Raw genomic sequence first — 27078 nt, 5'->3', positions numbered from 1 at the left:
GTTTATGCTGTGTTTTCATCACAGGTATCCAAAAGCTGTCCTGGGTGCTCTCCAGGCGTGTGTGCTTGTGCCAGGTTTTGGAGCTAGGGAAGAAGTAGCCAGAAACTAGAAAGAAAAGGAGTGATTTAAGCCTGAAATTACATCCACTGTGGCTCTGGTCAGTGAGGAGATGCTTGTGACATAGGTCTGACTGGTATGGCACATGCTATGGCAACAGGTCTTGGTATTTATCAAAGAAGAGCATTGGAGGGGGCTGGTGCCTCCAGCCCTGCCTGTCAGCATCTCTCAGGACACCTCAGAGGTGAAGACAACCCATTTGAAGAGCTGCATGACTACAAGGTGTGTAAATCTCACCATACCTGAGCTCACTGTTGTCCCCTCTTGCATCCAGCTTTTGCACCCCCTTTCTTGCCAGGTCACCCCTTGGAGCAGACTTTTGCCTGGGCTGTTTCTCAGCACATGGCTCAGTAACTGCACATTCTTTGTGCCGAGCTGAGTGCCCGTTGCTATAATTTCACCTGTTTGTGTCCCTTAATCTGTATTTGTTCCCTTGGAAGTGCAGGGAGATACATTAGGGCAGAGCACTGGGTAAATACAGTCAGTGCGCCGGGAGCAGTGATTAACCCAGGTAAACAGAGCTGCCTGCAGCTGCAGAGGAGGGCACAGGGACCAGCGCCCGCCCGCCCCTTCCTTGCACGGCAAATAAGAGCCGGGGCCGTCGGGGCCGTCGGTAGGAGCAGGAGCGGAGCTGAAGCCTGCGGGGCAGGGGCCGGTGCCGGTGCTGGTGCCGGTGCCCGGGCGCCGTGTCCCGGCCGCAGTGTGCCATGGGCGGGATCAGCTGCCACCACTATAAATAGGGCTGGTGACGAGGCGCTCGCAAAGCGAAAGCTGACCCTTGGAGTGCGGAGGAGACAGCGTGGTCCGGACAGGGGAGAGCGGAGCCGAGCAGGAGGTGTGGTGTGGGTGTCCTGAGCTGGGGAGCCCAGCCCCGTGCTCAGTGCCGGCACAGCATCGTTGGCTTTGGCACTTCCAGGACATGGACCTCAGTACTGGGGCAGGCCGGTGAAGGTGATGGCAGGAGCGCAGGTGGGGCTGCCGGGACCCTTCCCGGAGCCCTCGGTTGGGCCATGCCCCATGTCTGACTCTGACTCAGACTCTGAGGACACGGCCGTGGGGGGCACAGGAGCTGGTGCCAGGGTGCAGAACCCCTCTCAGGTCATCCACAGTGGTCACTTCATGGTGTCGTCCCCGCACAGCGACTCACTGCCCCGACGGCGCCATCACCGCACCGAGCCCCAAGCGGCTGATCCCCGGAGCATCGACCCGACCCTCACCCGGCTCTTCGAGTGCATGAGCCTGGAGTACAGGTGAGTCGCAGGGACCCTTCACTGGCTTGTGTCTCACAGACCCCCTCGCTCTTTGAAGGTGTGAGGCTGGCTGAGCCCTGCTGCCCATACAGACACTGATTGCAGGCTGGCATCTTCCTCTCCTTCTCCATTGGACTGCGATGTGCAATGTGCTCAAAACCCACTGTCCTGGGAGGGCTGGGGGACAAAGAGCTGGTGCTGGGTTCTTGGCTGTGGAGCCAGATGAGAAGTTATCTCTCTTCACATGTAGCTTAACCCTTCTCCAGCTTCCCATGAGATCTGGAGTCCCTGCATCCAGCTGTGGCACCCTCATGGCCAGATCCTGCACTCTCCATAGAGCAGCAATAACCCTGTGGGCAGCCAACACTCAGTCTTAGGCAATCCAGCTCAGAGCAGGACTCCTGCCTTCCTGTCCTTGACTCTGCCCACGTGTCCCGAGGTTATTCTAGGGCATGCAGCAGCACTTGGGGCTAGATGGCTGCACAGGGCTTTGTCCAGGGCCTTTGAAAGCATCCCTCCTTCTCTCCTGCAATATGGGATGGGTAACTGCATCATTTCCCCGACCACACAAGTCGGCCAATCCCAGGATGGTAGGGACCTGTTCATCCCACAGCCTCTCTGACAACAGCAGAGCCTGCATCATGTCTCTTAGTGCCTTGATCCACACCATTGGAGGCAGCTCCCCTCTTTCACCAAAGCCCCAAGGTTTTAAGTTCTCTCAAGTGTAGCATCAGAGTGACTTGCTCTGCTGGTGTCAGCACAAAACTGCTTACATAACTGTCCCAAAATGTCCAGGTGAAAACCTGGGATGACAATGTCCATGTGAAAACAAAACCTCAGCAAAACAGGCTTCAGGAGTTGTCTATTGCCTTGTTTCACAGAGGGTCTCATTCAGCTGCTGACCTTTTAGCTATTCCTTGAAGACCTCGAGTGCTGAACATGATGGGGTATGTGGTCATACTCCAGAGCAGCCCTGGTGACATGGGGCACTGGGACAGTGTTCCAAGAGTACTCATTGCCACATAGCTGTGTACACCTGGCCCATGGCCACAGACTGCAGGGTTTGCTCATGGCCAGCATGGCACAGCCTCCTCCAAGGTGCTGGCGAAGCCGGCACATGGTGAGCATCAGCATGGGGGGACAAGTCAGGGGCAAGCCACCGGGGGGGACATTCAGGCACTGTTGGCCACACTCCTTCACTCTCCCAGCCCCACACTTGCTGTGCTTTGACCCTTGCAGCTCGGGGCTGGAGGAGCACACACTGCTCTACCCCCAGTGCTCAGGCTCTTGACCCCTGAGATGCACCACAGCCTCTGCATGCCCCCAGGCTCTGGTGCTCCCTTGGCAGGGGGGAAAGGGGCAGGGTGTAGCTGCCTGGGCAGTGGAGCTGACACCACCCTTGGTTGGCCATGATGTTGCAGGCAAGGCTCCATCCCTGCAGCTCTCTTCAGCCTCTCTTCTTCAGGCTGAACACACACGTCAGTCACCCTCCTCTTCTGTCATGTACATTAGTTACCAGCCATCTGAGCACTGCTGCAGGATCACTCCAGTTTGTGAGCATCCCTCTTTTGTCAGGGGCACCAGGCTGGACACTGGACCCAAATGTGTCCCTAGGAGTGCTGCATGCAGAGAGCTGTCACTGAGCTGAGCTGCTGGCTGAGCCATGGCTGCTGCAGCTGCCCATCCCTCACTGCCCAGGCTCACACAGTTTCAAAGGCAATTCACTAAACTCTCTCTCAACAGCACCGTTTTCCATGGCTGTAGCTCAGCTTTCATAGGATCACAGAACGGTTTGGGTTGGAAAGGACCTTAGGATCACCTAGTTCCAACCCTCCAGATTCATGTGGGCAGCTGTAATTCCTCCCCTCTCCAACGTTCCTCCATGGCACTTCACAGATGTTTTGGGCAGTCCTGTCTCAGCTTGAGCAGGATCTGATGTGTTCTTCCTTCAGGGGCTGGAGTGAGATCATCCCCTTGCTGGGAAAGGAGCCCTCTCTCCACATCAAGGCTGGCTTCTGGCAGTACCTTGTTTCTTCAGATCTCAAAGAGAGGCAACCCCCTCCTCCTTCACCAGGTCTTCCTCCTGCTGCTGGGATGAAGCAGTTCCCAGGCCCTTTTCCCCAGTACCCATTTTCCAGGACACTTCAGCAGTTCTCCTGCCAAAGACTTCATGAATGTCTTCCACTCCTCCTGCATCGTGCTGCATTTCTGACTCCCTTCCTTAGGCTGTTGTTTCTCCATGGGTTCACCTCCCTGCAGCCCACTTACCTTCATTCCCCCCAGAAGCTGAGCTCCTGCAGGATCTCTTCACACTCTGGCCTTAGCATGATCTCCCCACCCACACCAGCTCTTTCTCCCCATGGCTGCAGTGGGACTCCCAGTGTCCTGCCATGCAGAGTGGGTCTCCTTTGTTCACACACCTTCCTGTGACCCACTGCAGGGGGTCACTGGATGCCTGACCTGGGGAACTATCCTGAAGGCAGAAGAACTGGGTGCAGATGGAGCTGCAAACTGCAGCCACTCTGGTGTTACCTTGCACTGCCTGTCCTGTGCTTCAGAAGCCTCCTGGAGCAGTTGTTAGGGTGGGATGCAGATTTAACCTCCTCTGCTCCCTTGCAGATACTGAGAGGAGAGGTTTAGCAGGCAGGGGCATCAGGCTGTTAACCCATCTGCAGTATTCACTCTGCCCCTTTTGTGCTTCAGTTACACTCTTACACTCCCTAGGAACCCATCCTCCTGGCAAGTCGCTAGCAGGCTCTGAGGCTTTCCTAGCAGTGGGATTGCTCATACAGCTTTGCCATACTCTGATTCTCTAATTCACAGTGCCTTGAACACTCATGCACCAGGGCAGAGACCACAATGACACACACACTGAGCTGCCCTCTCCCCTTTTCCTTCTCTCCAGATTACCCTGACTTTCCCTTTGCCCTCCCAGCAAATCCCTCACCTCAGTCCCCCACAGCTCACCAGCACTCACCCGCAGCCCTGTGCATTAGCTCAGCCTGGCTGGAAGTGCCTTGCACCAACATGGCCACATCCTGGAATTGCTGGGTCCATCCCCATCATCTAAGGAGGCTTTGGACCCACGCAGACCTCAGACCAGTGGGTGCTGCCTGTTCCCTGGCTGGATGGCAGCAGGAGCTCGGGGGGCAGAGCTTGGTGCCAATGGCAGCGGAACCCTTTGGGGCTTTGCGGTGGGTCAGGCAGTTTCTGCTGTGGATTGTCCACACGATGGGCAATAGTGGGTCAGGGGAAAGGAAAGGCTTGGGCTGAACCCATCCGTACTGAGCATGTTGTGCTGTGGCAGGGAGCTGAGTGCCTTTTCTCTGTCATTTTCCAAGGATTTGGGGCTGATCCTACCCAAGCAGTGTGCAGAGGAGCTCGCTGGTATTCAAGTCTGTTCCAACTCTAATGTACATGGGGTCATATCTCCAGGGATCGCCAGGATACCCACCTTGGTTGCAGCTATCCAGCTCCTTGGACAGCTATTTGCAAGGGGACTTAGATCATAGAATCCCAGCCTGGTTTGGGATGGAGGGACCTTAAAGCTCCTCCAGCTCCAACCCCTGCCCCGGGCAGGGACCCCTTCCACTGGAGCAGCTGCTCCAAGCCCCTGTGTCCAACCTGGCCTTGAGCACTGCCAGGGATGGGGCAGCCACAGCTTCTCTGGGCACCCTGTGCCAGCGCCTCAGCACCCTCCCAGGGAACAGCTTCTGCCTCAGAGCTCAGCTCAGTCTCCCCTCGGGCAGGTTCAAGCCATTCCCCTTGGCCTGTCCCTACATCCCTTGTCCCAAGCCCCTCTCCAGGTTTCCTGCAGCCCCTTCAGGCACTGGAGCTGCTCTCAGGTCTCCTCTTCTCTTGTCCAGGCTGCCCCAGCCCAGCTCTGTCCCCTGGCTCCAGAGCAGAGCTGCTCCAGCCCTCGCAGCAGCTCCATGGCCTCCTCTGGCCTCGCTTAAGCAGGTTCAGCTTAAAGGACTTTCCTTCTCATTGAGGCACTCCATGCTTGCTCTGCAGGAAGGATGGTGGCTGCTCAAGGGGCAGAGCTGTGAGTGTAGTAGCACTCCAGTCTGGCAGTAAACACACAGAGCGGGTCCCTGTCTAATCCACAGTACTCCCTATTAACACCTTTGTTACAGCACTGCCCTCGAATTAAATCAGGCACTGTGACAAGTGGCCAAGCTGGAGCCTCTCCATCAGCACAATGCGGTGAAGAAATAAAGCTCATTTAGACAGTAGGGATTTGAAGCTGGATTTGAACACAGTTGGTTTTTTACTTGGAGGCACTTTTCAGGAAAATTGAGGTTAGATTTTTAACTTTCAGACTCTGCATCTTAAGGCATAAAAATTCAAGGAAAACCCATTATTTTAGGAGCAAAAGCTGTGGGAAATGGAACATGAGCAGTCAGGACCTGCAGGGAATGCTGTCCTCTATCAGCCACCCTGGGGCACGCTGCATCCCAACAGCCCTGCATCTACACCAGCTCCTTCCTCCCCTCTCCTCTTGTCGATGCAGAGCAGATCACTCACTGTGCCATGAAGGGGCTGCAACACCTTAAACCTCTGTACAGGCTGAATGAATCATGGTGCTGACCCACACCAGGTTTGGTCCCAGGCTGAGCCCTGTTTCCACCTCACCCCATGCCCCCTTAGACGATGGTGGCACCTGCGTCCAATTCCTCTGCAGCATGGGGCAGGCTGGGACATCCCAAACCTTTCCCCTGTCTCCATGTGGGGTTTGCATTCACCTCCCTGGGAAGGGTGGGGCCATTTCCAAGGCAAACCAGGGAGCAAAGATCAGCCTGATAAGCCCCAAACCAGAAAGGATTGTTAATGGGCAAAAAAACCTGTTATGGCAAAGCCCAAAGGCATCTCCCCTCTGCCCCAGGACCCGCAGCAGCCCCATGGCCACAACCCCACCAGCCCCAAGAGTGGCCCAGGTGCACATCCATGGGCTGTGGTCCTGCGCTCATGCTGCCTCCCTTGCTCTGGCTGTTGGTGGCTGGCACCGGTGAGGGTGGCCGGGTAGCCTTGACCGGCACCATATGGCTCCATGCCCGGGAAACCCGTCCCTTCCATTGGCTCCTCTGCTTGGCAGCACTGCTCTGTTTGCCTTGTGCCACAGGGGAAAGTTCAAACTCCTGGTGATAGCAGAGTGGCCACTGCACAACCACATCCTTAACTCCCTGCAGCCTGGAGCCACAGGGACACGGGGCCTGCCCCAGCCCCTGGGGCTGTGGGGTGGGCTGGGTGTCCCTGACCATCCCCATCCACCCCATGGATGGGAGCGCCTGCTCCCAGGCACATCCCTGCATCAGGCTGAAGAGGTCCCCATCCTTGTTCCCTGCAGTGATGGGACAGCATCGCTCTGCTCTCCACCCTGCATGCTTCCTGCAGCTGCAGAGCTGCGAAGGAGCAGGGCAGGGCTCCTCCTGCCTGCACTGCTGCCTCTTCAGGCTCTAACCTCGGGATAACAGCCTGTTTGAAACCCAGCTCCGTGCTGGTGCTGCTGCAGAGGAGGGAGCCCCACTTGTTCTGCTGTGCCATGGGGGTGGGTTTCAAAAGCAGGTTAATGCAGAATAGGTCAGTCTTTGTTCGAGGGTGCTCTGAGGTTTCACAAGCTTGTGTGAACAAGTGTGCTGCTACTTAAAGCATTGCTCTCATCCCTAGCACCTCCTTGGGGACATGGACTGACAGCATCTTGAGGGACCCCAGAGATGCTGGCAACAAGGGAATACAGCATCCCTAAACCCAGCCCAGCATCCCCCCTCCCTCCTCCATGCGTGTGCCCAGCATAAGTGGGACCCAAAATAGCACCGAGCTCTTTAAGGGGCAAACTCTCAGCATGGACTTTGGGCAGGGATGCTGTGCAGCCTCCAGCCTGCCCAAAAGGGCCCCTCCGTGCAGCCGACATTGCCCTGAGGCTGTGCACCCATGGGTGGGAGAGCCAGGGCAGCTGCTGAGCTCCAAGACAGAGGGAAAAGGACCCCAGAGAGACCCCAGCATCCCCTGGAGCTCGTGGGGCAGCAGAGCCCTCGGGAGCTCCCTGGTCAGTGCACACCAGGTCATGTCCCCTCAGCTGGAAGGAAACAGGGAGATGAGGCTGCCTGCACTGTGGGCCCCATTAGGGACATCACCGCAGCACAGAGCTACAGAACAAACACAGCTGGTGCTGGGAGCTGGGAAACAGGAAGCAGGGAGGGCTGGGGGCTGCAATGGGGGACACAGGTTTATAGGGCATGGGTGTGGAGAAGAGCTCAGGGCAGTGCTGGGCTGGGGGCAGAGCTTGCCCCGCTCCGTGCCTGTCTTGGGGCACAAGTGAGGGTCCCTTAATGTCTATAACATACTCCAGTTTGCTCTCTTGCCTTCCCAGACCCATGCAGACGCCTGCTCTTCTCTCAGCCTGGCTCCAGAGCAGAGCTGCTCCAGCCCTCGCAGCAGCTCCATGGCCTCCTCTGGCCTCGCTCCAACAGCTCCAGGTCCCTCTGGTGCTGCTGCCCCAGAGCTGGATCAGGGCTGCAGGGGGTTCTGCCCAGAGCAGAGGGGGAGATGCTGCAGTGAGGCAGGAACCACAGCACCACATCTCCTGGGCATCCTTCCTGGGCAGGAAATGTTCTTCACATCCCATGGGGCCAGGATGGAGATGTGCTGGTGGGGACAGGGGGGTCCCTCCTTGGTGCCGAGTTAGAGCCTCAATCTGCTTTAGTCCTAGGGGCTTGAGGAGCCTCATGTGGCTCTGTGAAGCTCATGGGTCAGGTCTGTGCTGCTCCCAAGGTGAACGTGAGCTCAGGGTGCTCTCATGGGGGCTCCCATTGGCGCCTGGCTGACAGCCACATGGCTGCTCCTGCTCCAGATGTGCCCCCAGGCTGGTGGCCTGGGCCCCTCTTGTGAGAGCCTGACCGGGGCAGGCTCTGGGATGGGGCCCCTCAGCCTCTCCTTTGCTCGGTATTCCAGTGGGAAGCTGGTGTCTCCAAAGTGGAAGAACTTCAAGGGGCTGCGGCTGCTTTGCCGGGACAAGATTCGTCTCAACAATGCTATCTGGAGAGCTTGGTACATCCAGTGTGAGTATGGAGCCAGACCCCAGTGCCTGCTGAGTGCGGGCGATGCCAGGCGGGATGGGGCTGCCCAGGGATGGAGCCATGGGTGAAGCCGGCTCCGTGTTTCCCTGTGCAGATGTGGAGAGGAGGAAGAATCCTGTGTGTGGCTTCATCACCCCACTGGAGGGCTCGGAAGCTGATGAGCACCGAAAACCAGAGGTAGGGCATGGTCCTGTGCAGGAGCAGGTCTGTGCAGCACAGGGGGACACACAGGGGCAGAGCTCGCTGGGTGCACAGATCTGCTGGGAAAGAGGTTTGTGATGGGGCACAGGCCTGGCTGGGGGGGTCTGGGGGCTGTGGGGATCAGCCCTCACCCCCCATCCTGCCCCACCAGGCTGTTGTGCTGGAGGGCAACTACTGGAAACGCCGCATCGAGGTGGTGATGAGGGAGTACCACAAGTGGAGGATCTACTACAAGAAGCGAGTGAGTGTCTCTGCCCATGATGCTGCCTGTCCCATCGTGGTGCCAGTGGTGGGGCAGGACATACCCAGCATGGAACCACGGCTCACCGGGAGCAGGATGTGGAGGGGATGCTGGCTGCTCACATGGTGCTGGTGGGGCAGAGCTCAATGGAGACCCCATCCCCTGCTGTCTGCAGTGCTGGCTGTGCTCTGGCTGACTGTGCCCTGCCTTTTGCACCGTCCGGGGCTGGGTTTGGCAGCGCACCCGCAGCACACGTGTTGGGGTGGGATGAGCAGGGCCAGCACTAGGCTGGGCTGGGATTCACAGGCATGCTGCTGGCAGCCACATCTCACCCTGCCAGCACGTGCTGCCGGGCAGGCTGGATGGCTCCAATCCTCTGCTGGCACCGCAGCCTTGGCCTCCTGCCACACGGGGTGGAACCTGGTCCAGCCTCACCCCAGCTCCTCGCTCAGGACCCATAAAGGTTGGGGTGACAGGGGCAGGCAGGGTGCTGGCAGTCACACACAGCACTGGTCCCACTGCTGCCGCTGCTCAGCCCAAACCCGGTGGAGTGAAGGCAGATGTGAGCTCATGGCAGCCACACTGAGCCCTCCAGGGACCTCCATCCTAAGTACTGCTCCCCTCTGCCCTGCCCGTGGCCCTGCCCCACACTGTGACTGCCTTGGCTGGGCAGGTGACATGGGCTGTCTTCACCTTCCAGCTCCGGAAGACCACTCGGGAGGAAGAGGTCTCTGGTCCAAAGCAGGTGAGTGTGCTGGGGAAGGGTGGGGAGGGGGCATTAGGGGGGCACAATGCAAACCCCTGCACTTGGCAGCTTGGGAGAAGGGCAGGCAAAAGCACTGGGGCATGCCAGGCCTTATGGGATGAGATGCTGAGCCCTTAGGATGTCGCACTCATACTTCTGGAAGCATCAATGTGCCGGGTGTGAAGCTTTGGAGTGATAAATTGTGTAGGGAGCATGGGAGATGGCAGGAGAGCAGCTGGGGAGCCAGGCATGTGCCCTTCCCACCCCTTTGCTCATCTCATTCAGGATGAAGATCTCTGGAGGCCAATGGAGAAATGGTGCAACCAGCTCTTCTGCAACGTGGTGCCCATGCTGCTGGGGGATGAGGAGGAGGAGCCGGGGGGTAGGCAGCACTTTGACTTGGACACCTTCCTCTCGGACATCTCTGACACCCTCTTCACCATGACCCAGACGCCCAGTGCCCATCAGGCACTCCCCGAGGACGGTAGGTGTTCCAGAGCATGCTCTGGCAGGATGTGGAGGAGGTCCATGTGGGCAGCACACACAGCAGCACCTTGCTGCCTCTGGGGCTAACCCTGGAGCTGCTGTGTCTTGAGCAGAGAGGATCCCCTGGCATCCTTCCTGGGGGGATGCTGCAAAGTGAGAGCTCCATTTGGGACGGGTGGGAGCATCCCCTCCTTGGGTGGCTCCCTACAGACTGCCTCAGGTGGGATGTGCTGAGCTGCCCAGGCAGCACCAGACCCATGAGGGTGAGGAGCAGGCAGGTCCTGCCTTCCATGGCCACACTCTGCTGCCCCTGCCTGGCCAGGTCCCTGGAGCTCCTGCAGCACCAGGTGGGTCCTGTGCCAAGGATCATCTTTTCCCTGCAGTTCCTGGGCACTGGATGAGGTCCCAGGGGCACTGGTGGGCAGGATGGTGGGGATGGGATGGTCCTGGGTCTGCACAGAGGGGCACCCACCTCCCTGCCAGTGCAAGGAGCAGCAGCACAGGGTGACTCTGGGGTGCCACGAGGGGCCACAGCCAGGCAGGTATGAGGGCAGGGGTGGGAGGAACCCTGAAGGGGGTAGTGAGGGTGCTGTGCCCGGGCCCCAGCATTGCAGCTCTGCCCTCTTCCAGCCTATGTTGGGAATGCTGACATGATACAGCCGGACTTGGCGCCGCTGCAGCCCAGCCTGGATGATATGGAGACCTCAGGTAAGAGCCAGCCGCATCCCACACAGCCCAGCATGGTGTGCACCCAGCTGCAGCCCAAAGCTGGCCAGGCAGCAGCTGCAGGGGTGGCCTGAAAGCAGCAGACATGCACTGGCATGGAGAGAGCAGCATGCATGGGCAGGCTGTGGGGCAGGGGCTCTGCTGCCTGCCTGCACCCAGGGCAGAACCACAGCAGCTCTGCATTGCCACAAAGAGAGATCTGGTGGTTCCCAGGGTGCCAGAACCTCCCTTCGGCTGCAGCCAAAGCACAAGTGTCCTGCACAGGAGAGGGGAACCCCTGCAGAGCAGGCTCTGTGCTGCAGTGTCCCCCTCCTCAGCCAACCATTGCCAGGCTGAGCAGCCATGGGGCTGGCTTAGAAGTGGGTCCCGGTGCTGGGCAGTGCTCTGACCCTGCCAGGGACAGTGACAAACCCGGCACTGATGCCACCTGGGGCAAGAGGGGTGCTGAGGGCACACCAGGGAGTGGGCAATAGCAGCCTCCCCCACCAGCGCTGCCATGCAGGCTCTGAGCTGTGCCAGTGAGTGCTGTGGGGTCAGCTGGGACGTGTCCTGCTCCCCAGTGTCCTCCTATGCCAGGGCAAGGTGCTGCTGGTACACATTGCACTGGGAACCTGCTCTGCCCTCAACCATGCCAGAGCTGGTGGCCTGTGCATGGTTTCCAGGGGGGAAGCCAGCATGGGTTGGTTATTGCAGCCTCCCCAGGTAGCTGGTGGCCTTGGGCAGCACCAGCATCTCTGGACCCCTCTGTGCATCCATCCTCTGAGCTCCACAGCCATTCCACTTCCTTTGGCAGGAGGAAACAGGCGTGCGTGCACCGCATGGCCATGGTGTGATGCAAGATAAGATGCTGCCAGGGACTAGGCTGGGACACCCTGATGGGCTGGGGCAGGTGGGGGGATGCCCCAGGGAGGGATGTGATGGGAAGGCTCTTGCCAGCGTCTTCTTGGCTCCTTCCTTCCAGAGGTCCCATCAGGGTGAGCCCCTTTCCGGGCAGAGGGTCTGTTCCCACTGCTGGCCCTTTGCCCTTGTCCCCAGGTGCCCCAAGCAGGTGCCAGTCACTGGTAGGTGGGACAGCTCCAAATGGGTCACAGGGACACACAAGTGTCCCATGCCCTGAGACCCTGCACAGTGCTGGCAGCTCCTCACCACAACAGTGTCACAGCAGCAGGTCCAGAACCTGCCATCAGTGCCATCAGTGCCACCACACGGCACAGCCTCATGCTCAGCAGGAGCTGGCAAGGGGCAGGGGGTACCCATCTGAACCAATACATTTCTATTAGCAGCCAAGCTGTCTTTTGTTTCCTGGGGCAAAGGACAGCATTTTGCTCTAGGGTGCAGCATGGGAATGGAACAGGTCTTACTGCAGCCACTTCATTGCAGGAGAGCATCTCTTCCAAGGAATGTTTAAGGCCGGGTTCAATGGGGTTGGGAGCAATCTGCTCTATTGGAAGATGTCCCTGCCCATGGCAAGGGCTGGAACTGGAGGAGCTTTAAGGTCCCTTTAACCCAAACCATGATGGGATTCTGTAGTTCGTGTTTTGCCCAAACCCTGGAGATGCACATGGGGGGACTGCTGGGGCTGGGGAGGGTCTCAAGTCCAGCTGGGGTCAGAGACAGCATCCCAGGTATGGCCGGTGTGCCCCAGGGCTTCTGTGCTCCTGAGAGTGGGAGTCTTGTCCCATTTCCTGGGATGCTGTGCAGAGCAGCCCTGTGACAGCACTGTGGGATGTGAGTGTGCGCTGGGCAGAGGGAGTGTGTGGGGCAGGGGTGTTCACACCCCATGTGATGGGCAGTGCCAGGTCATGAACCCACAGGGCTGTGGGGTGACTGGGAGAGGAGATGGGTGCTGAATGCAGGGTGCAGGCTGCCAGAGCACTGTGGGCACACGTGCAGGGTGGGCACTGCAGCGGTCAGCACAGGGCTCGCAGGGTCACTGGTGCTGGTGACAGAGCTCAGCCCCTGTCAGTCAGCAGGGGCAAACCCATCCCCAAAGGAGGAAGCTCCTCGTGCTCACAGCCGGAGCACAGTGTGGGGCAGATGGAGAAGTCCTGATGGCAGAGGCAAGGGAGCAGCCGGGCCCCGCGCCCTGCTGGCGCTGCGCTCCAGGTAGGACCCATACAGGGCACTGGGGTGCAGGGGGCAGCACTGGCATCCCATGGGGTGGCATCACCCCACTGTGCTGCAGGGCTCACACGGGGCCTGGGGCCAATGCTGGAGTGTTCTTGGTTTAGGAATGGGTTCTGTAGCCCCAGTCCCAGCCCTGGGTTTGAATGGGATGCCAGAGGTGTGGTGTGCCATCTGCACGGGCTCTTCTCCAGTGAGCAGTGATGTGCCCTGGCCACAGCGTACTGCTGGGGAGAGGTCAGGATGATGCAATGGTGGAGAAGAGCGTGGGCAAGAGCTGTTGGGTGGGGAAGGGGTAAGGAGAAGGGGACACAGGGCTCTTAGGGGCAGCCAGCCACCTTCCATCCCTGCAGCAGAGCAAGAGGCACAAGAGGAATTGAATCTGCAGAGCTGGGCACCAGAAATGCCTATAAATACCCGCAGAGCTTCAGTGTGCTGTGTGGGCATGGCCAAGAGCTGGGGGCAACATGGAGTTGGGTGCTGCACCCTTGGGAGATTGGGACCCTGCCTGACAGCACAGCTCCCAGTGAGTGGAACGGCAGGGGTGGCTCTGCCACGCTCCCTGGCATTCACCATATCCTTGGTAGTGGGAAGGGGCAGGCTCAGGGCTGCGTGGGGCAGCTCAGGGGTGGCACTGCACTGTCCCGCACTGGGGTTACCCTTGGTTGCCAGCACATGGCACCGCTGGAGTCACCACCATGCTCAGCTCCATAGCATCCCACTCTGCTGGCATGTCTGCTTCTCTGATGGAGGTTCAGGAGGGTCTCAGACCCTTGCAGGTCCCAGCCAGGGCACCCTGGGTGCCAGAGGCTGCACCACACGGGAGGCAGAGCAGAGTCCTGGGGCATAGCTACACATGTGGGCACCAGGGACAGGATATGGACTGAGCTGGGCTCTGCAGGAAGTGAGATGGAGCCTGGGGCAGTGATGGTCATGGCAGCTGAGGGCTTGGGAGCATGGCTGGGTGCTCCCCACAGGGGAGCTGCTCAGTCTGCAGACCCAACCAGCACTCCTGCCCCATCCTCCTGGGAGGCATCCGGCAGCCCCATCCCCAGATCAGAGTCATCCTCTCCAGGGGAAACCCTCCTGGTGGCACTGCTGGAGCCAGCACCGACACAGTCAGCCACAGCACCAGCACCAGCACAGGCAGCCACAGCACCAGCACCAGCACAGGCAGCACCAGCACCAGCACAGGCAGCCACAGCACCAGCACTGGCACAGGCAGCACCAGCACCAGCACAGGCAGCCACAGCACCAGCACCAGCACAGGCAGCCACAGCACCAGCACCAGCACCAAACCGAAGCTTGCATGGGGAGCTCATTTCCCCAAGGAGGTGGCCCAAAGCATCAGACCAGCCCCTTGCACCACAGCGTCTGGGTCTGCGGAAGGAGCAGGGCTGTGGGAAGGGGAGAGGAAGGGAGAGGGAGTCACCACAGGGTCACGGGGCTCAGCTTCGGGAAGGCCATGGGATGTGGTTAGCCACAGGCTGCACGCACGGCACTGCTGGGGGGGGTAAACACTGACCATGGCTGCAGGGGAACGACCCCATGGCTGGGGGATGCTGTGAGCTGTGCCTCCAAGCCAGCAGCTGCCCCACAGCCTGGGGGTCACGGTGCCTGCCCCACACTGGAGCTGGTTCACCAGGGGCTGTACAGCCACATAGCCCTGGGAGCAGCTGTGGAGCATGAGGTGCCTGGATGGGTGTCAGGATGGGGTCCCCTCCCTAGGGTGGGTGTTCCTATCCCCTTGACGTGTCAAGGCTGGCCACAGGTGTAAACCTCTGGCAGTGCTGGTAATGGGGTACAGCTTGACCCCATGTGCCCTGGGGTTGACACCCCCTCCCTGGGGAGGTTTGCTGACACCCACCACTCTGTCTCCACAGATATCTTCACCAGCCACCGGCCGCTGCCATCACAGATGCAACCAGGCTACCAGGAGCCACCCTGCTTCATGCCCATGGCCGAGCCCCTGTTCGGTGATGGGGGGTGCCTGCTGAGTGCTCGGGGGCTGCCCCCAAGCCCCGAGGCTCCGCTCTCGCCCAGCGCCCTCCTCCAGGTGAGCAGGACCACAGCCCATGGCCCACGGCCGCAGTGCCCTGGCCCCCCTCTGACCATGCTGTGTCTCCTGCAGCCTGCCGGTGCCTCCCAGCTTGGCCTCCACAGCTCCTTCCTGGGCCCCGAGCTCCCCCCAGCCCTGCTGACCCCCCCCACCGTGCCCAGCGACCCCAGCCCCCAGCTCCAACACAAGCCCCTGCTGCAGTACGGGCCCCCACCAGGACCCCATTACCCCCCTCCCAGCCTGTCCCCCGGGACATCAGTGCTGAGCCCGGACCCCCTGTGCTCCCCCATCTCGGCACCTCGCTGCAAGTTCCCCTACCCCAGCTCCCCCAGCCCCTCGCTCCTCGTCCACCCCACATCCCCCCTCTCAGCACCCTGCTTCGCCCCCCATTCCCCGGAGCTGGGCTATGCGCTAGGCATGGTGCCCCCGGGGTACCCCCGCCCGGCTGCCCCCGAGCTCCTGCCTCCCACCCTGCTGGGCGACCCCAGGTTCGTCCCCCCCAAGGGGCTGCCCCAGGGCAGGAGCGGGCGGCTGAAGGCAAAGCCCAATGGCACCAAGGCGAAGAGGCTGCCAGGACTGCCCCCACCGACAGCCCTGGCCATGCCCAACCCCTGCCTGAGCCAGCTCCTGACCGCAGGTAAGGGGGCCGGGGCCAGGCACTGGTGGGGGGAGATGCTGGGGGGGGATCAGATGTGGGACCCCATTACCTCCCTGGGGTTGGATGCTGGGGATGCGGGGCAGGGCGTGTGGCTGTCCCCACACTGAGGCAGCCCCAAAGCTGGGGGGAGCCATGCCCAGGGAGGCTTCCCTGCAGGGCTCAGCCATGGGCACCACTGACAAGTCCCTGTGTCCCCAGCCTGGTCTCCTGTTGGCACAGATGGGCTGAGGGGTCCTGCCCGATCTGCTGCCCTACATGAGATGGGACAGGCCCCACGGAGGCTGTCATGGATGTCTGGGGTGGGCTGGGGGTCCCTGCCTGCACCAAGGGCCCTGAAGATAACCTTGCTGTAGGGAGCAAAGGCAGCTCTCTGGGGGCTGCTTCACCCCTCTCTGATGCAGACAGGCAGGGAAGGGCTGCAGCAATGCCGGTGCTGGGGGCTGGTTGTCCTGCAGGGCAGGATAGGTCCCCAAGGCCCCAGCACCCTCACACAGCAGCTCCCTTCTGCTCCCTGCCCTCTGCAGCCAAGCAGGAGCCAGTCCTGGATGCCCCGAGCCCGATAGGTGAAGGACTCGTGCCCACATCTCCTGTGTCCCCGGTAAGCCCCCGCGCTGGGAAATGCCTCCCCAGGTCAGACACTGCCTTCTCCTGCTTGCTGGGCAGGGGTAGAGCTAGGGCAAGGGGGGAGATGGGGCTCTGTGGGATCACCCTTTGTAGTATGGAGCTGGGCAGGCACAGGGGGAAGGGGGTGGCATGTGGGGCAGGAATCACCTGTAAAGAAACAGGGTGGAGGTGGGCAGCACCCCCTTGCAGGGCGATGGGGCTGGGGCTGCCCTGTGGATGGTGGGAAGGAGCTGCATGGTCTGTCCCCAGCAGATGTTCTGATGTCAGTGCCTGGGCACCGACCAACCCAAAGGGAAGGTCTGGTCCCTGATGTATGTGGGGCTCTGGGTCCCCAACCTCCCCCTTCCCTCTGCCTTCTCCCCACAGCAGAGCACTGTCCCCGACGTCCCCACCACCTTCCTGTCCAGAATGGCCCAGCAGAGCCCAGGGCTGGCTCCTGGCTCCAGCCCTTCCCAGGTGGTGCCGGTGCCGCCGGCAGGCCCCAGGCCGGGCCCACTGGTGGTGCCCAAGGCAGAGCGGCTGTCCCCCACATCGGCTTGCGGTGAGTGAGCTCGCCAGGACACGGCATCCGTGCAGGGAGCCTGCACTACACGTTATGGGGTGTTCCAGGTTTACTTCAGTCCCAGATATGTACATTTACCCGGCTGAGCATGGAGGGGTTCTCTGTGTGAGGGGAGGGCACAGTCCCTTCACCTTCTTCTACAGGGACAAAAGCAGAACCAGGAAAAGACAAAGAGGATCAAAATGTCGGGCTGTGGTTTTGAAAACCCGGAGCTTGGGTTTTGAGCAGGAAGTGCCCTGCGTTCACCCCAGAAACCAGAGCAGCGGCTGGAAACCAGGCTCTGGTCTCACTGTTTCAGTTTGGTGCTGCAGACCACAGCCTTGCTGCCTTCAGTCTGCTCGCCTGGCAAATTCCACTACAAGAAACACTGGGAACTTCAAATGTCACATTCCAGATGTTCCCATTTCTGAGCCGTTGTAAAAAATGAGTGGGATTTGGGATAAGAGAAGCTGATAAGATTGGGTTGGATGCTGGGGCAGGTGCCCTGGGACCGGGGTAGTGCTGCAGGCTGCTCTCCTCTGCCCATCCCAGCGTGGGACCCTGATGTCAGCCCATCGTGAGAGGCTCTCCCCAGAGCATCACTTTCCCTTTTCCAGGCATTGACTGGCCCAAGCCTGGCCAGGCTTCCCCGAGACCCACTGCAGGGCTGGGCACTGGCATCCCCCTGCACCATCCCGTGTCATGTCGGGGCAGACCTGAGAACAGCAAGGTACACCAGGAGCTATGGGAGACAACAACCCCATAAGTACCCCCCTTTCCTGCTGCCCTCCAAGCTTCCCCCATAGCCTCACTACAAACCTGGGGCCTGATAGCACTCCTCCACGGGCAGGTGGAGAGCCGCCGCATCACACACATCTCTGCTGAGCAGAAGAGGCGCTTCAACATCAAGCTGGGCTTCAACACCCTGCACAGCCTGGTGAGCACGCTCAACACCCAGCCCAGCATCAAGGTGAGTGCTGCATGGACAGGCAGCCCTGAGCATGGAGGGACAAGGGGTGTCCCCTGGAGATGCTGCACCTCCAGCCTGCCCCAGTGCAGGGAGCTCCTGTCCTGTGCCCCAGCCCTTGGGGCAGGAGGCTGCAATCCCACATGGAGGCCCATATGGTGCAGCTGTGCCAGGGTGGTGTGGGCACTGGAGCAGGGCACCTCCTGCACTGCCAGCCCTGCTGCACCGGGTGCCCCACACCCTGCCAGTCCCAGGAGCTCCCTGCACTGTCTCACCCTGCGGCCCCTCAGGTCAGCAAGGCCACCACCTTGCAGAAGACAGCTGAGTACATCTGCAAGCTGCAGCAGGAGCGGGCAGCCCTGCAGGACGAGGCACAGCGGCTGCGGGAGCAGATTGAGGAGCTCAATGGCTCCATCAAGTAAGGGGGGGCATGGCTGGGGCAGGCAGGAGGGAGCCACTGCCTGCATTGGGGTATCCAGGCAGGGCAAAGGCTTGGGAGGCAGCAGGACACAGCAGGTCCCTGAGCACCTCCCAGGACCTGCACTTGACTGCCCCACCTCAAACCCTGTTTGGAGGAGGGATGATGCTCAAGAGGCAGTGCCATGTGGGACCAGCGCATGGGGCCATGCCCCACAGCTGCCCTGGGAGGGGGATGCTGCCTGTTCACCCCTGCTGAGAGCTCAGGTCCTGCCGGAGCCCCTCCCCACAGGGCAGCTCCTGTGGCTCCCAGCCTCCTGACCATGGACCCACAGCAGTGCTGGTGCCCCACAGCCTCTGCCAGGAGCAGCTGCCAGCCACAGGGGTGCCCATCACACGCCAGCGCTTCGACCAGATGCGCAGCATGTTTGACGAGTACGTCCGCTCCTCCACGCTGCAGAACTGGAAGTTCTGGATCGTATCCTTTGGGATCAGTGCCTGCAGCTTGCTCAGAACCCTCCACCAGACACCAGGTCCTCTGCTCCACTCACTGCTCCTGGGTCTGTGGGGTCCCTCCAGCTCAAGAGGCTCTGGTGGCCATGGGGAGATGTTTCCCAGCCAAGGGCCCATGGTGGGACAGGCTGAGATGCTGAGATTAGGAGGCAGCTTCTGTTACAAAGGAGCAAACCTTGTAAGTGTAAATGGTCAGTGCTTGGGGAGGAGTCACTGGCAGAGCTGAGCTCATGCAGGCAGAGGCTCCTGGTAATGTGGGAACTGGCTCTGGGAGGCAGCAGCCATCAGCTAGAGATTAGGAAGGGACATGATGGCTTGGTCTTGGTGGCCACACTGGAGACCCAGGTGTGTCCATGCCTGGGACACAAGTCTGGGTTCCATGTGGTTGGAAGAATGGAGGAGACCAAGGGCCAGGGAATGGGCGGCCAAAGCAGTGCACAAACTCACCAGTCCCCAGTGGTGGTCCCAGCAGAGGAGCACACTGGACACACTGGTGTCATCCTGGTCACTCCAGAGGACACTGCGCTAGTAGTCTCCTTAAAGAGTTGCCTTGTATCTAATCAACCATTTCTGTCAGCTTCAGTTGTGATGGGGGTGACACAGCTCTCCCACTGCTCCTGGGTGACAGATCCCCATCACTCCAGCAGTATGGGCTGGTGCCCAGCATGGTGCTGTGCTGAGAAAGGGACACAGCAGGTCTGGGCAGGGAGGTTTGTCCTGCTGCCTGTAGGAGAGTGCTGCCTGAACCTTACAGGTGGAATCCATGCTCTTGGCAAAGCTGGCCCTTAACTCCTCCCCTCCCATCAGTTCAGTATCATCATCCGGCCCCTCTTTGAGTCTTTCAATGGCATGGTCTCCACGGCCAGCATGGAGAGCCTCACGCAGACGTCCCTGGCCTGGCTGGATCAGCACTGCTCCCTCCCAGCTCTTCGGCCAAGTAGGTGTCCCTGTGGCTGTCTGCAGCAGGCTGAAGGAGCCAGGCTGGCCCACGGCATGGGCTGAGGAGAGAGCGGAGGGCAAGAGGACTGGGGTGTCCGGGGGGCAGTGAGGCTGGTGCTGCACCAGCTGATGCTGCACGGGAGGGAAGCACCCGCTGTGTGCCCTGGGGCTGTGTGCTCGGTGCTTTCCAATGCTCCTTTCACCCCCCTGCTGCAGCCGGTGTCCCAGCTGGGCAGGGCTCGGGGCAGGGGTTTCCCTCCAGCTTTCCTGCTGTGGGCTGTCCTGGAGGTGTCAGGAAGAGCCATACCCCAGGATGGGTTTAACCCTTTCAGCCCTCAGGACATGGGGCAGCTCACGTCCCACATCTCTCCCCGCAGCCGTCCTGAGCTCCCTCCGGCAGCTGAGCGTCTCCACCTCCATCCTCAGCGATCCAGGCTGCATCCCCGAGCAGGCGACGCGGGCGGTGGCGGGGCTGGGCCGGGGGGGCTCCTGTTAGCCGCTCCAGGCCCGGCTTCCCCGGCCCTGCGAGACCTCCGGTGCCGAAGGACGAGCCCCCCCCAGCGCTGGCCACGGAGCCGCCGGCAGCGCTGCCATGGCCGGGCTGCGGGGAAGGGCATGGCTGGCGGCAGCCGGGGCCTGCGTGCCCGGAGCGGCGCAGAGGGGTCCTGCGTGCCCGGGGCAGCGGGAGCTGCGGGGACCTGCGTGCCCGGGGCAGCGGGAGCTGCGGGGTCCTGCGTGCCCGGGGCAGCGAGAGCTGCGGGGTCCTGCGTCCCCGGGGCAGCGGGAGCTGCGGGGTCCTGCGTGCCCGGGGCAGCGGGAGCTGCGGGGTCCTGCGTGCCCGGGGCAGCGGGAGCTGCGGGGTCCTGCGTCCCCGGGGCAGCGGGAGCTGCGGGGTCCTGCGTGCCCGGGGCAGCGGGAGCTGCGGCCGGCGGTGCCCGGTTCTTCTGGCTGATAAAGAGCTCACTGCCCACAGGGCCCAGCGTGGTGCTTCCTGCGGCGGGGCACGGGGAGGGCAGGGGTTGAGCAGGGCAGGAGAATGGCCACGAGCACAGGCAGAGCTGCGGCGGGGGCTGGGCAGGGGCACAGGCAGGGGCAGGGGCACGGGCAGGGGCAGGGGCACGGGTAGGGGCACGGACAGGGACAGGGGCAGGGGCAGGGGCAGGGGCAGGCGCAGGGGCGGGGGCAGGGGCGGGGGCAGGGGCACGGGCACAGGCACGGGCAGTGGCAGGGGCACGGGCAGGGGCACGGGCAGGGGCAGGGGCACGGGCAGGGGCAGGGGCACGGGCAGGGGCAGGGGCAGGGGCAGGGCAGGGGCAGGGCAGGGGCACGGGCAGGGGCAGGGGCACGGGCAGTGGCAGGAGCACGGGCAGGGGCAGGCAGGGGCACGGGCAGGAGCACGGGCAGGGGCAGGCAGGGGTGGTCAGGCCCGGCGCTGTTCGTTACCACGCACCCGCCGCCAGGGGTCGCTGGCAGGCAGAGCGCGGCGCTATGCGCATGCGCGCAGTGTCCCACCCCGCTGAGGTGGCGGCGCGGGAAGATGGAGGCGGTGGCTGTGGGTGCGCTGGGGCTGCCCGGTGCCATCGCTCTGCTCCTCATCCTCCTGCTGCTGCTGCTCGTGGCCGTGCTCCGCCGCTCCGGACCGCGGGGGGTGCCCGCAGCGTGTCCCCACCGTGAGTACCGCAGGGACGGGGGGGAGCGGGGCCGGGCCCTGCCGCGCTGACCCGGGCCCCTCCGCGCCCCGCAGAGCCCAGAGCCAACGGCGCCGCCGCCGCCAGGCCCGGGGAGCACAAGAAGGCGAAGCCGGCGGCGAGGACCCGGAGGGACAGAGCGCAGCAGCACAGCTTCAGCCACCGGCTGCTGGTCGCCGCCCTCAAGGTACCGTGTGTGCCCGGTACCGGTGCCCCACCGGGCCCGGCGCTTCCTGCCCCCTCGGGCCTCTGCTTGCGGTCACTGAGCCTTCTCTGTAGGGCCACAGTGGCAATGTTTCCTGCCTGGACTTCAGCAGCAACGGGAAGTACCTGGCGTCGTGCGCCGATGACCGCACGGTCCGACTATGGAGCACCCGCGACTTTGCGGCACGGGAGCACCACTGCCTGCGTGCCAACATGGGGCTGGAGCACGCCGAGCTCGTCCGCTTCAGCCCCGACTCACGGTACGGCCACACCTTGTACAGCCCTGGCACAGCAACCTCCTGGGGCATAGCGGCACCGGGACGTTATGGAATCATAGCATAGCCACAGACTGCTTTGGGTTGCAAGGGACCTTAAAGCTCCTCCAGCTCCAACCCCTGCCACGGGCAGGGACCCCTTCCACTGGAGCAGCTGCTCCAAGCCCCTGTGTCCAACCTGGCCTTGAGCACTGCCAGGGATGGGGCAGCCACAGCTGCTCTGGGCACCCTGTGCCAGCGCCTCAGCACCCTCACAGGGAAGAGCTGCCTAAGAGCTCAGCTCAGTTTCCCCTCTGGCATGTTAATGCTATTCCCCCTTTTCCTGTCCTTACAGGCCCTTGTTCAAAGCTCCTCTCCAGCTTTCTTGTTGGCCTCTTTAGGTATGGTAAGACGCTCTTAAGGTCTTCCTGGAGCTATGGCCACATCCCATATCCCCATGTCCTGTGGACAGAGGTGCCAGTCAAACAGCGCAAACCTTGCTTGCCATCAGTTATGTGTCCTCTGGGCTGCATGGGGGTGACCTCCCTCACAAGGACTCAGTGATACTGCTGATTTGTGGCCCTCTCATGAAAGCAGCTGTCACTTTAATGTGGTTCTCCAGGCAAATATCCTAGTGCCCAGCCTGCTGCACACATGGAAGGGGCTTGTCAAGGTGCTTTCCAGCATCCTGCAGCTGGGCTAGGCTGCTGAGCCTTGCTTTGGCTGGGAGAGAGCTGACTGGAAACAGCAGTGGAAAAGCATACCTTGGCATTTTGCAAGTGGCATTTCTTAGAGGAAGAGATCTCATTTCCAGATGTGGAGTAACAAGTCCTTTTCCATTTAGTGTTGTAGTTTTGCTGACACAGAGAACTTGGTGCCCTTGTGAAGCACACAGCCTTTTACCTGCCAGTGCATAATTTTCCTCAGGTGCCAGTGGCGCTCACTGTAGCTTCCCTGCTGTAGCCAAGGTGAACTGAGGCATCTCGAAATGATTCAGAGTATCTGTGCTTCCACAGGGCATTTGTTGTCTGGCTGGCGAGCAGCGAGACAATTCGTGTCTATAAAATGACCAAGAAGGATGACGGCAACTTCACCTTCACTGCAGCTGCTGGGGACTTCCCAAAGAAGCACAAAGCTCCCATCATCAACATAGGAGTTGCAGAGACAGGTACAGGAATGATCTGCTTGTTTTCTGGGGCTTGAGATAGAATCATAGATTAGTTAGGGTTGGAAAGGACCTTAAGATCATCCAGTTCCAACCCCCCTGCCATGGGCAGGGACACCCCACACTAAACTGTGTCACCCAGGGCTCTGTCCAACCTGGCCTTGAACACTGCCAGGGATAGAGCATTCACAACCTCCCTGGGCAACCCATTCCAGTGCTTCACCGCCCTCACAGTAAAGAATTTCTTCCTTATATCCAATCTAAACCTCCCCTGTTTAAGTTTTAACCCATCACCCCTTGTCCTACCACTGCAGTCTCTAATGAAGAGTCTCTCCCCAGCATCCTTATAAGCCCCCTTCAGATACTGGCAGGCTACTATGAGGTCTCCACGCAGCCTTCTCTTCCCCAGGCTGAACAGCCCCCAACTTTCTCAGCCTGTCTTCATACAGGAGGTGCTCCAGTCCCTGAGCATCCTCGTGGCCTCCTCTGGACTTGTTCCAACAGTTCCATGTCCTTTTCATGTTGAGGACACCAGAACTGCACACAATGCTCCAGGTGAGGTCTCACGAGAGCAGAGCAGAGGGGCAGGATCACCTCCTTTGACCTGCTGGTCATGCTCTTTTTGATGCAGCCCAGGATACAGTTGGTTTCTGGGCTCAAGCGCACACTGAAGCTGGCTCATGTTCATTTTCTCATCAACCAAGACCTCCAGGTCTTTCTCCCCAGGGCTGCTCTGAATCTCTTCTTTGCCCAAGCTGTAGCTGTGCCTGAGATTGTTCCAACCAAGGTGTGGCATCAGCCCACCTCACAAGTGTCTCAAGGTCCCTCAGGATGGCATTCCTTCCCTCTGGTGGATCAGCCAAACCACACAGCTTGGTGTCATCGGCAAACTTGCTGAGGGCACACTCAATCCCACTGTCCGTGTCACCGACAAAGATGTTAAACAAGACTGATCCCCACACCTATCCTTGAGGAACACCACTTGTTACTGGTCTTCAGCTGGAGATCACAACTCAGATTTTATGTCTCCTGTACAGCAAGAGGTGTTGGGTTGGAAGTGTTAGAGTTTTTGGCAGTCTCAAGGCTCATTTCTTCACCAGTATTTCATTCTCTGTAGTCTCTTAGGTGTCACTTTTTAGTCTTTATTTACTACCAGTTGACCTGAAAGATGTCCTTCTTGGACAGACTCTATTCCTGGAAGCACAGAACTAGCCCAGTGTGCCCACTCTCTTCATTTACATTTTCAGGCACACTTGCAGAGAGGTCTGGTCTCAGTGTTGAGAGGCTCACTGTTCTCTGGTCCACCAGTCTGTAACCAGTCAAAAAGCTCTCTAGTGAGTTCATGTGGTCTATGTGAAATTTTTGGGATCTTCTAGAACGGGGTGTGAGGGAGTATGTGTTAATGGTGAGGGCTTGAGAGAGTGGACAGTTAGAAGTCGGTGGATGTGAGTTCACCTCTGTAACAGCAGAGCAGAGAGCAGGTTAACTGAGACCTTTGTTCAGCTGTGAGAGTGAAAATTGCACCTGCAAGAATAGCTGAAAGGTAGATAGGCAGTTCCCCATCTGGGAGAGAGGGAAACCTAGAGACAAACAGAGGTCTTAACTGCTGACCTGACCAGTAAATGTGGACAACAGCAGTGTGGCTGTAGTCACGTACCTGCTGCAACCCACTGCTTGAAACTGCATTTTAGCCACCTGGGGAAGACTGAGCAGAACATTCGTGCTGCAGAACCAGTGAAGTACCAAGCTCTGTGGGTGCAGGGCAAGGAGCATGCAGGGTCTGCATGTCCAGGGTGCTCCAAGGCATGACTGGGAGCTGAAGCTCTTTGCCTTGGCCTAGGGGATTGCCACTCCTTGACTTTTGGTGCTGGTTTTGGTTTTCTTGACTGGGTGCAGGGAGGGGTCACCCTGCTTGGGGACTGTCCTGGGCCTTTGGTGAGTCTGTGGTGGCATCATGCCTGGGAGCTCTCCTAATGTTTGTCTTTTCTTCCCCCAGGAAAGTTCATCATGACAGCTTCCAATGACACTACCATCATGATCTGGAGCCCAAAGGGTGAAGTCCTGGCCAGCATTAACACTAACCAGATGAGCAATGCTTATGCCGCAGTGTCGCCCTGCGGGAGGTGAGAGGCAGGAGGTGTTCCAGGGTGGGAACAGGAGGATGCCTGTTGAGCTCATTGGCACTTGGCTGCTATATTAATGTGATTTTCTGAGGGCTCCACATTTTTCAAAGGGATTCCAGCCCCTGGCAGCAGCCCTGTGGGAGCTCTGCCTCTCACCTTCCTAGCTCAGATGCTCAGTTGCCATTGTACATTGGTGCTGCTGTCCTGTTGACTATCTCCTACAAAGTCAGGAGAGCAGAGCTAGGACAATGCAAACAGCATGCACAAAGCAAACAGCATTTCCAGCTTGTGTTTGTAACCTTTCAAGGGTTAATTATAAAATTAAGATCTTTATTACTGGGAGATTTGTTTACTGGAAGATCTTGTTCTTCACTCTGCCTCTAACTTGGTGCTGCAGGAGGACTTCCTGTGTTCTGAACTCGGTGCATTTGGAGATCAGAACCATTTAGGTTCTTTAGTTTGGCTTGAGAGTCTCTACTTCTGAAGTTGCTCTGGTTCCTGGGGGCATTCCCTTTCCCAGCCTGCTGTCAGTGAGAAGTGTAAGCGTTTTCAGCTGATTCAAGCCATGGTTTGACTATGGGCTCTGGATGCTTTTGCCTCCATGGAGCCTTGACTGCTCACCTCGACACGGGGCCTACCCCTCAAGCCTGCCTTGCCTGGTAATGGATCCCCTGTGTCTCCACTTGTTCACACAGGTTTGTGGCATCCTGCGGCTTTACCCCTGACGTGAAGGTGTGGGAGGTGTGTTTTGGTAAGAATGGAGACTTCCGGGAGGTTGCCAGGGCTTTTGAGCTCAAAGGCCATGCTGCTGGCATACATTCCTTCTCCTTCTCCAATGACTCGAGGAGGTAAGGGTCTGTCACTGCTGCCTGAAGCAGCACGCTCTGCCCTTGGGACACATGAGGTTGCTGCTTCCATAACCTGTTAAGGGGGCGAAAACCCCTGAGCACAGAACCCCAGAGGGCTTGTGCTGTTTCCCCATGGATTTTCTCCTGGACATGTCTACTCTCTCTGCTCTGGACAGAGGGTGAGGGCTGTGTGAGTGCACAGACTCACACTTCCCAAAAGAGCCCTCTCTCCACAGAGGATTCCTGTTTGGCAGGCAGGGCTGGGGCGGGCATGCTGCCAGACTTCCTGGCACTCACTGTGCTCCATTCCTGGCTGCAGGATGGCAACTCTTTCCAAGGATGGGACGTGGAAATTCTGGGACACAGATGTGGAATATAAGAAGCAACAGGATCCGTACCTCCTGCGGACAGGAAAGTGTGAGGTGGCAGAGCCCTGCCGCATCGCCCTGTCCCCCAATGCTCATGTTGTTGCCATCTCCAGCGGCACAGACATCGTGGTGTATAACACACGGAGAGGTGAGGAGGAGGAGCGCTTCATTGGTGTGCATGGGCAGTGCATCACAGACTTGGCTTTTGACACCAGCAGTCGCTACCTGGTGTCGTGCGGGGACCGGGCCATCCGTGTCTTCCACAACACGGCTGGGCACCGAGCGGTGGTGGAAGAGATGGAGGCAATCCTGAAAAGAACTGGGAACAAAGCCACACGGGAGCGCCTGGAGCAGCAGATCTCCAGTGCCCGTCAGGCCCTGGCTGCCATCTATGGCAAGAAGCACTGAACCCTGCACACGGGCATCTGGCACCGCGTGCTACCTGCAGGGACTGGGGGTTTTAATAACACTGAACAGGCTGTAATAAAGGAGCTTGGTCAGAGCCGGGTTGCCACTTTCCTGCTTCCCTGCTGTACTGATGGGATGGGGGGACAGGGCGAGGAGATTGGGGTGCCACGTGTGTTTCCTCTGCTACAGGCTTCTCCCGGTGCTCTAACCCTCGTTGCACCGCAGTGAGGGGTCAGATGGGGCTGGGGAGGGTTTTCTGGGCTTAACAGGAGAGGGTTTGGAATTTATTTTGCTGCCCAAGCTCAAACGTTGATGCTATCAGTGGTGTTTCTGCTG

At 59.8% G+C, this 27078-nt stretch overlaps 2 protein-coding genes across 3 annotated transcripts; both read left to right on the top strand.

Annotated features, from left to right (window-relative positions):
- The first annotated feature begins 1071 nt into the window (after window positions 1-1071).
- Window positions 1072-20197, top strand: MLXIPL (MLX interacting protein like). The gene is made up of 18 exons (XM_034068851.1): window positions 1072-1367; window positions 8319-8425; window positions 8538-8620; window positions 8796-8885; window positions 9586-9630; window positions 9916-10114; window positions 10747-10824; window positions 12859-12948; window positions 14850-15022; window positions 15098-15662; window positions 16208-16281; window positions 16674-16848; window positions 17466-17578; window positions 17699-17818; window positions 18106-18233; window positions 18587-18710; window positions 19553-19682; window positions 20062-20197. Exons 1-18 carry the CDS (start codon window positions 1072-1074, stop codon window positions 20178-20180), a joined length of 2709 nt encoding a protein of 902 aa, XP_033924742.1. The 3' UTR covers window positions 20181-20197.
- A 991-nt stretch (window positions 20198-21188) lies between these two features.
- On the top strand, window positions 21189-26841 carry TBL2 (transducin beta like 2). 2 transcript variants are annotated; one of them, XM_034069048.1, is made up of 7 exons: window positions 21189-21354; window positions 21429-21559; window positions 21652-21836; window positions 22847-22998; window positions 24992-25118; window positions 25814-25966; window positions 26286-26841. In XM_034069048.1, exons 1-7 carry the CDS (start codon window positions 21222-21224, stop codon window positions 26740-26742), a joined length of 1338 nt encoding a protein of 445 aa, XP_033924939.1. In that variant the 5' UTR covers window positions 21189-21221; the 3' UTR covers window positions 26743-26841. The 2 variants fall into 2 exon arrangements, with proteins under 2 accessions (XP_033924939.1, XP_030898341.2); XM_031042481.2 differs by lacking the exon at window positions 21189-21354 and having other exon boundaries at window positions 21437-21559; window positions 21690-21836.
- The last annotated feature ends 237 nt before the right edge of the window (window positions 26842-27078 follow it).

This window comes from Melopsittacus undulatus, chromosome 13 (genome assembly GCF_012275295.1).
Source record: "Melopsittacus undulatus isolate bMelUnd1 chromosome 13, bMelUnd1.mat.Z, whole genome shotgun sequence".
Classification (NCBI taxonomy): domain Eukaryota; kingdom Metazoa; phylum Chordata; class Aves; order Psittaciformes; family Psittaculidae; genus Melopsittacus; species Melopsittacus undulatus.
The sequence above is the reverse complement of the archived record's forward strand: the minus strand, read 5'-3'. Positions and strand labels throughout refer to the sequence as shown.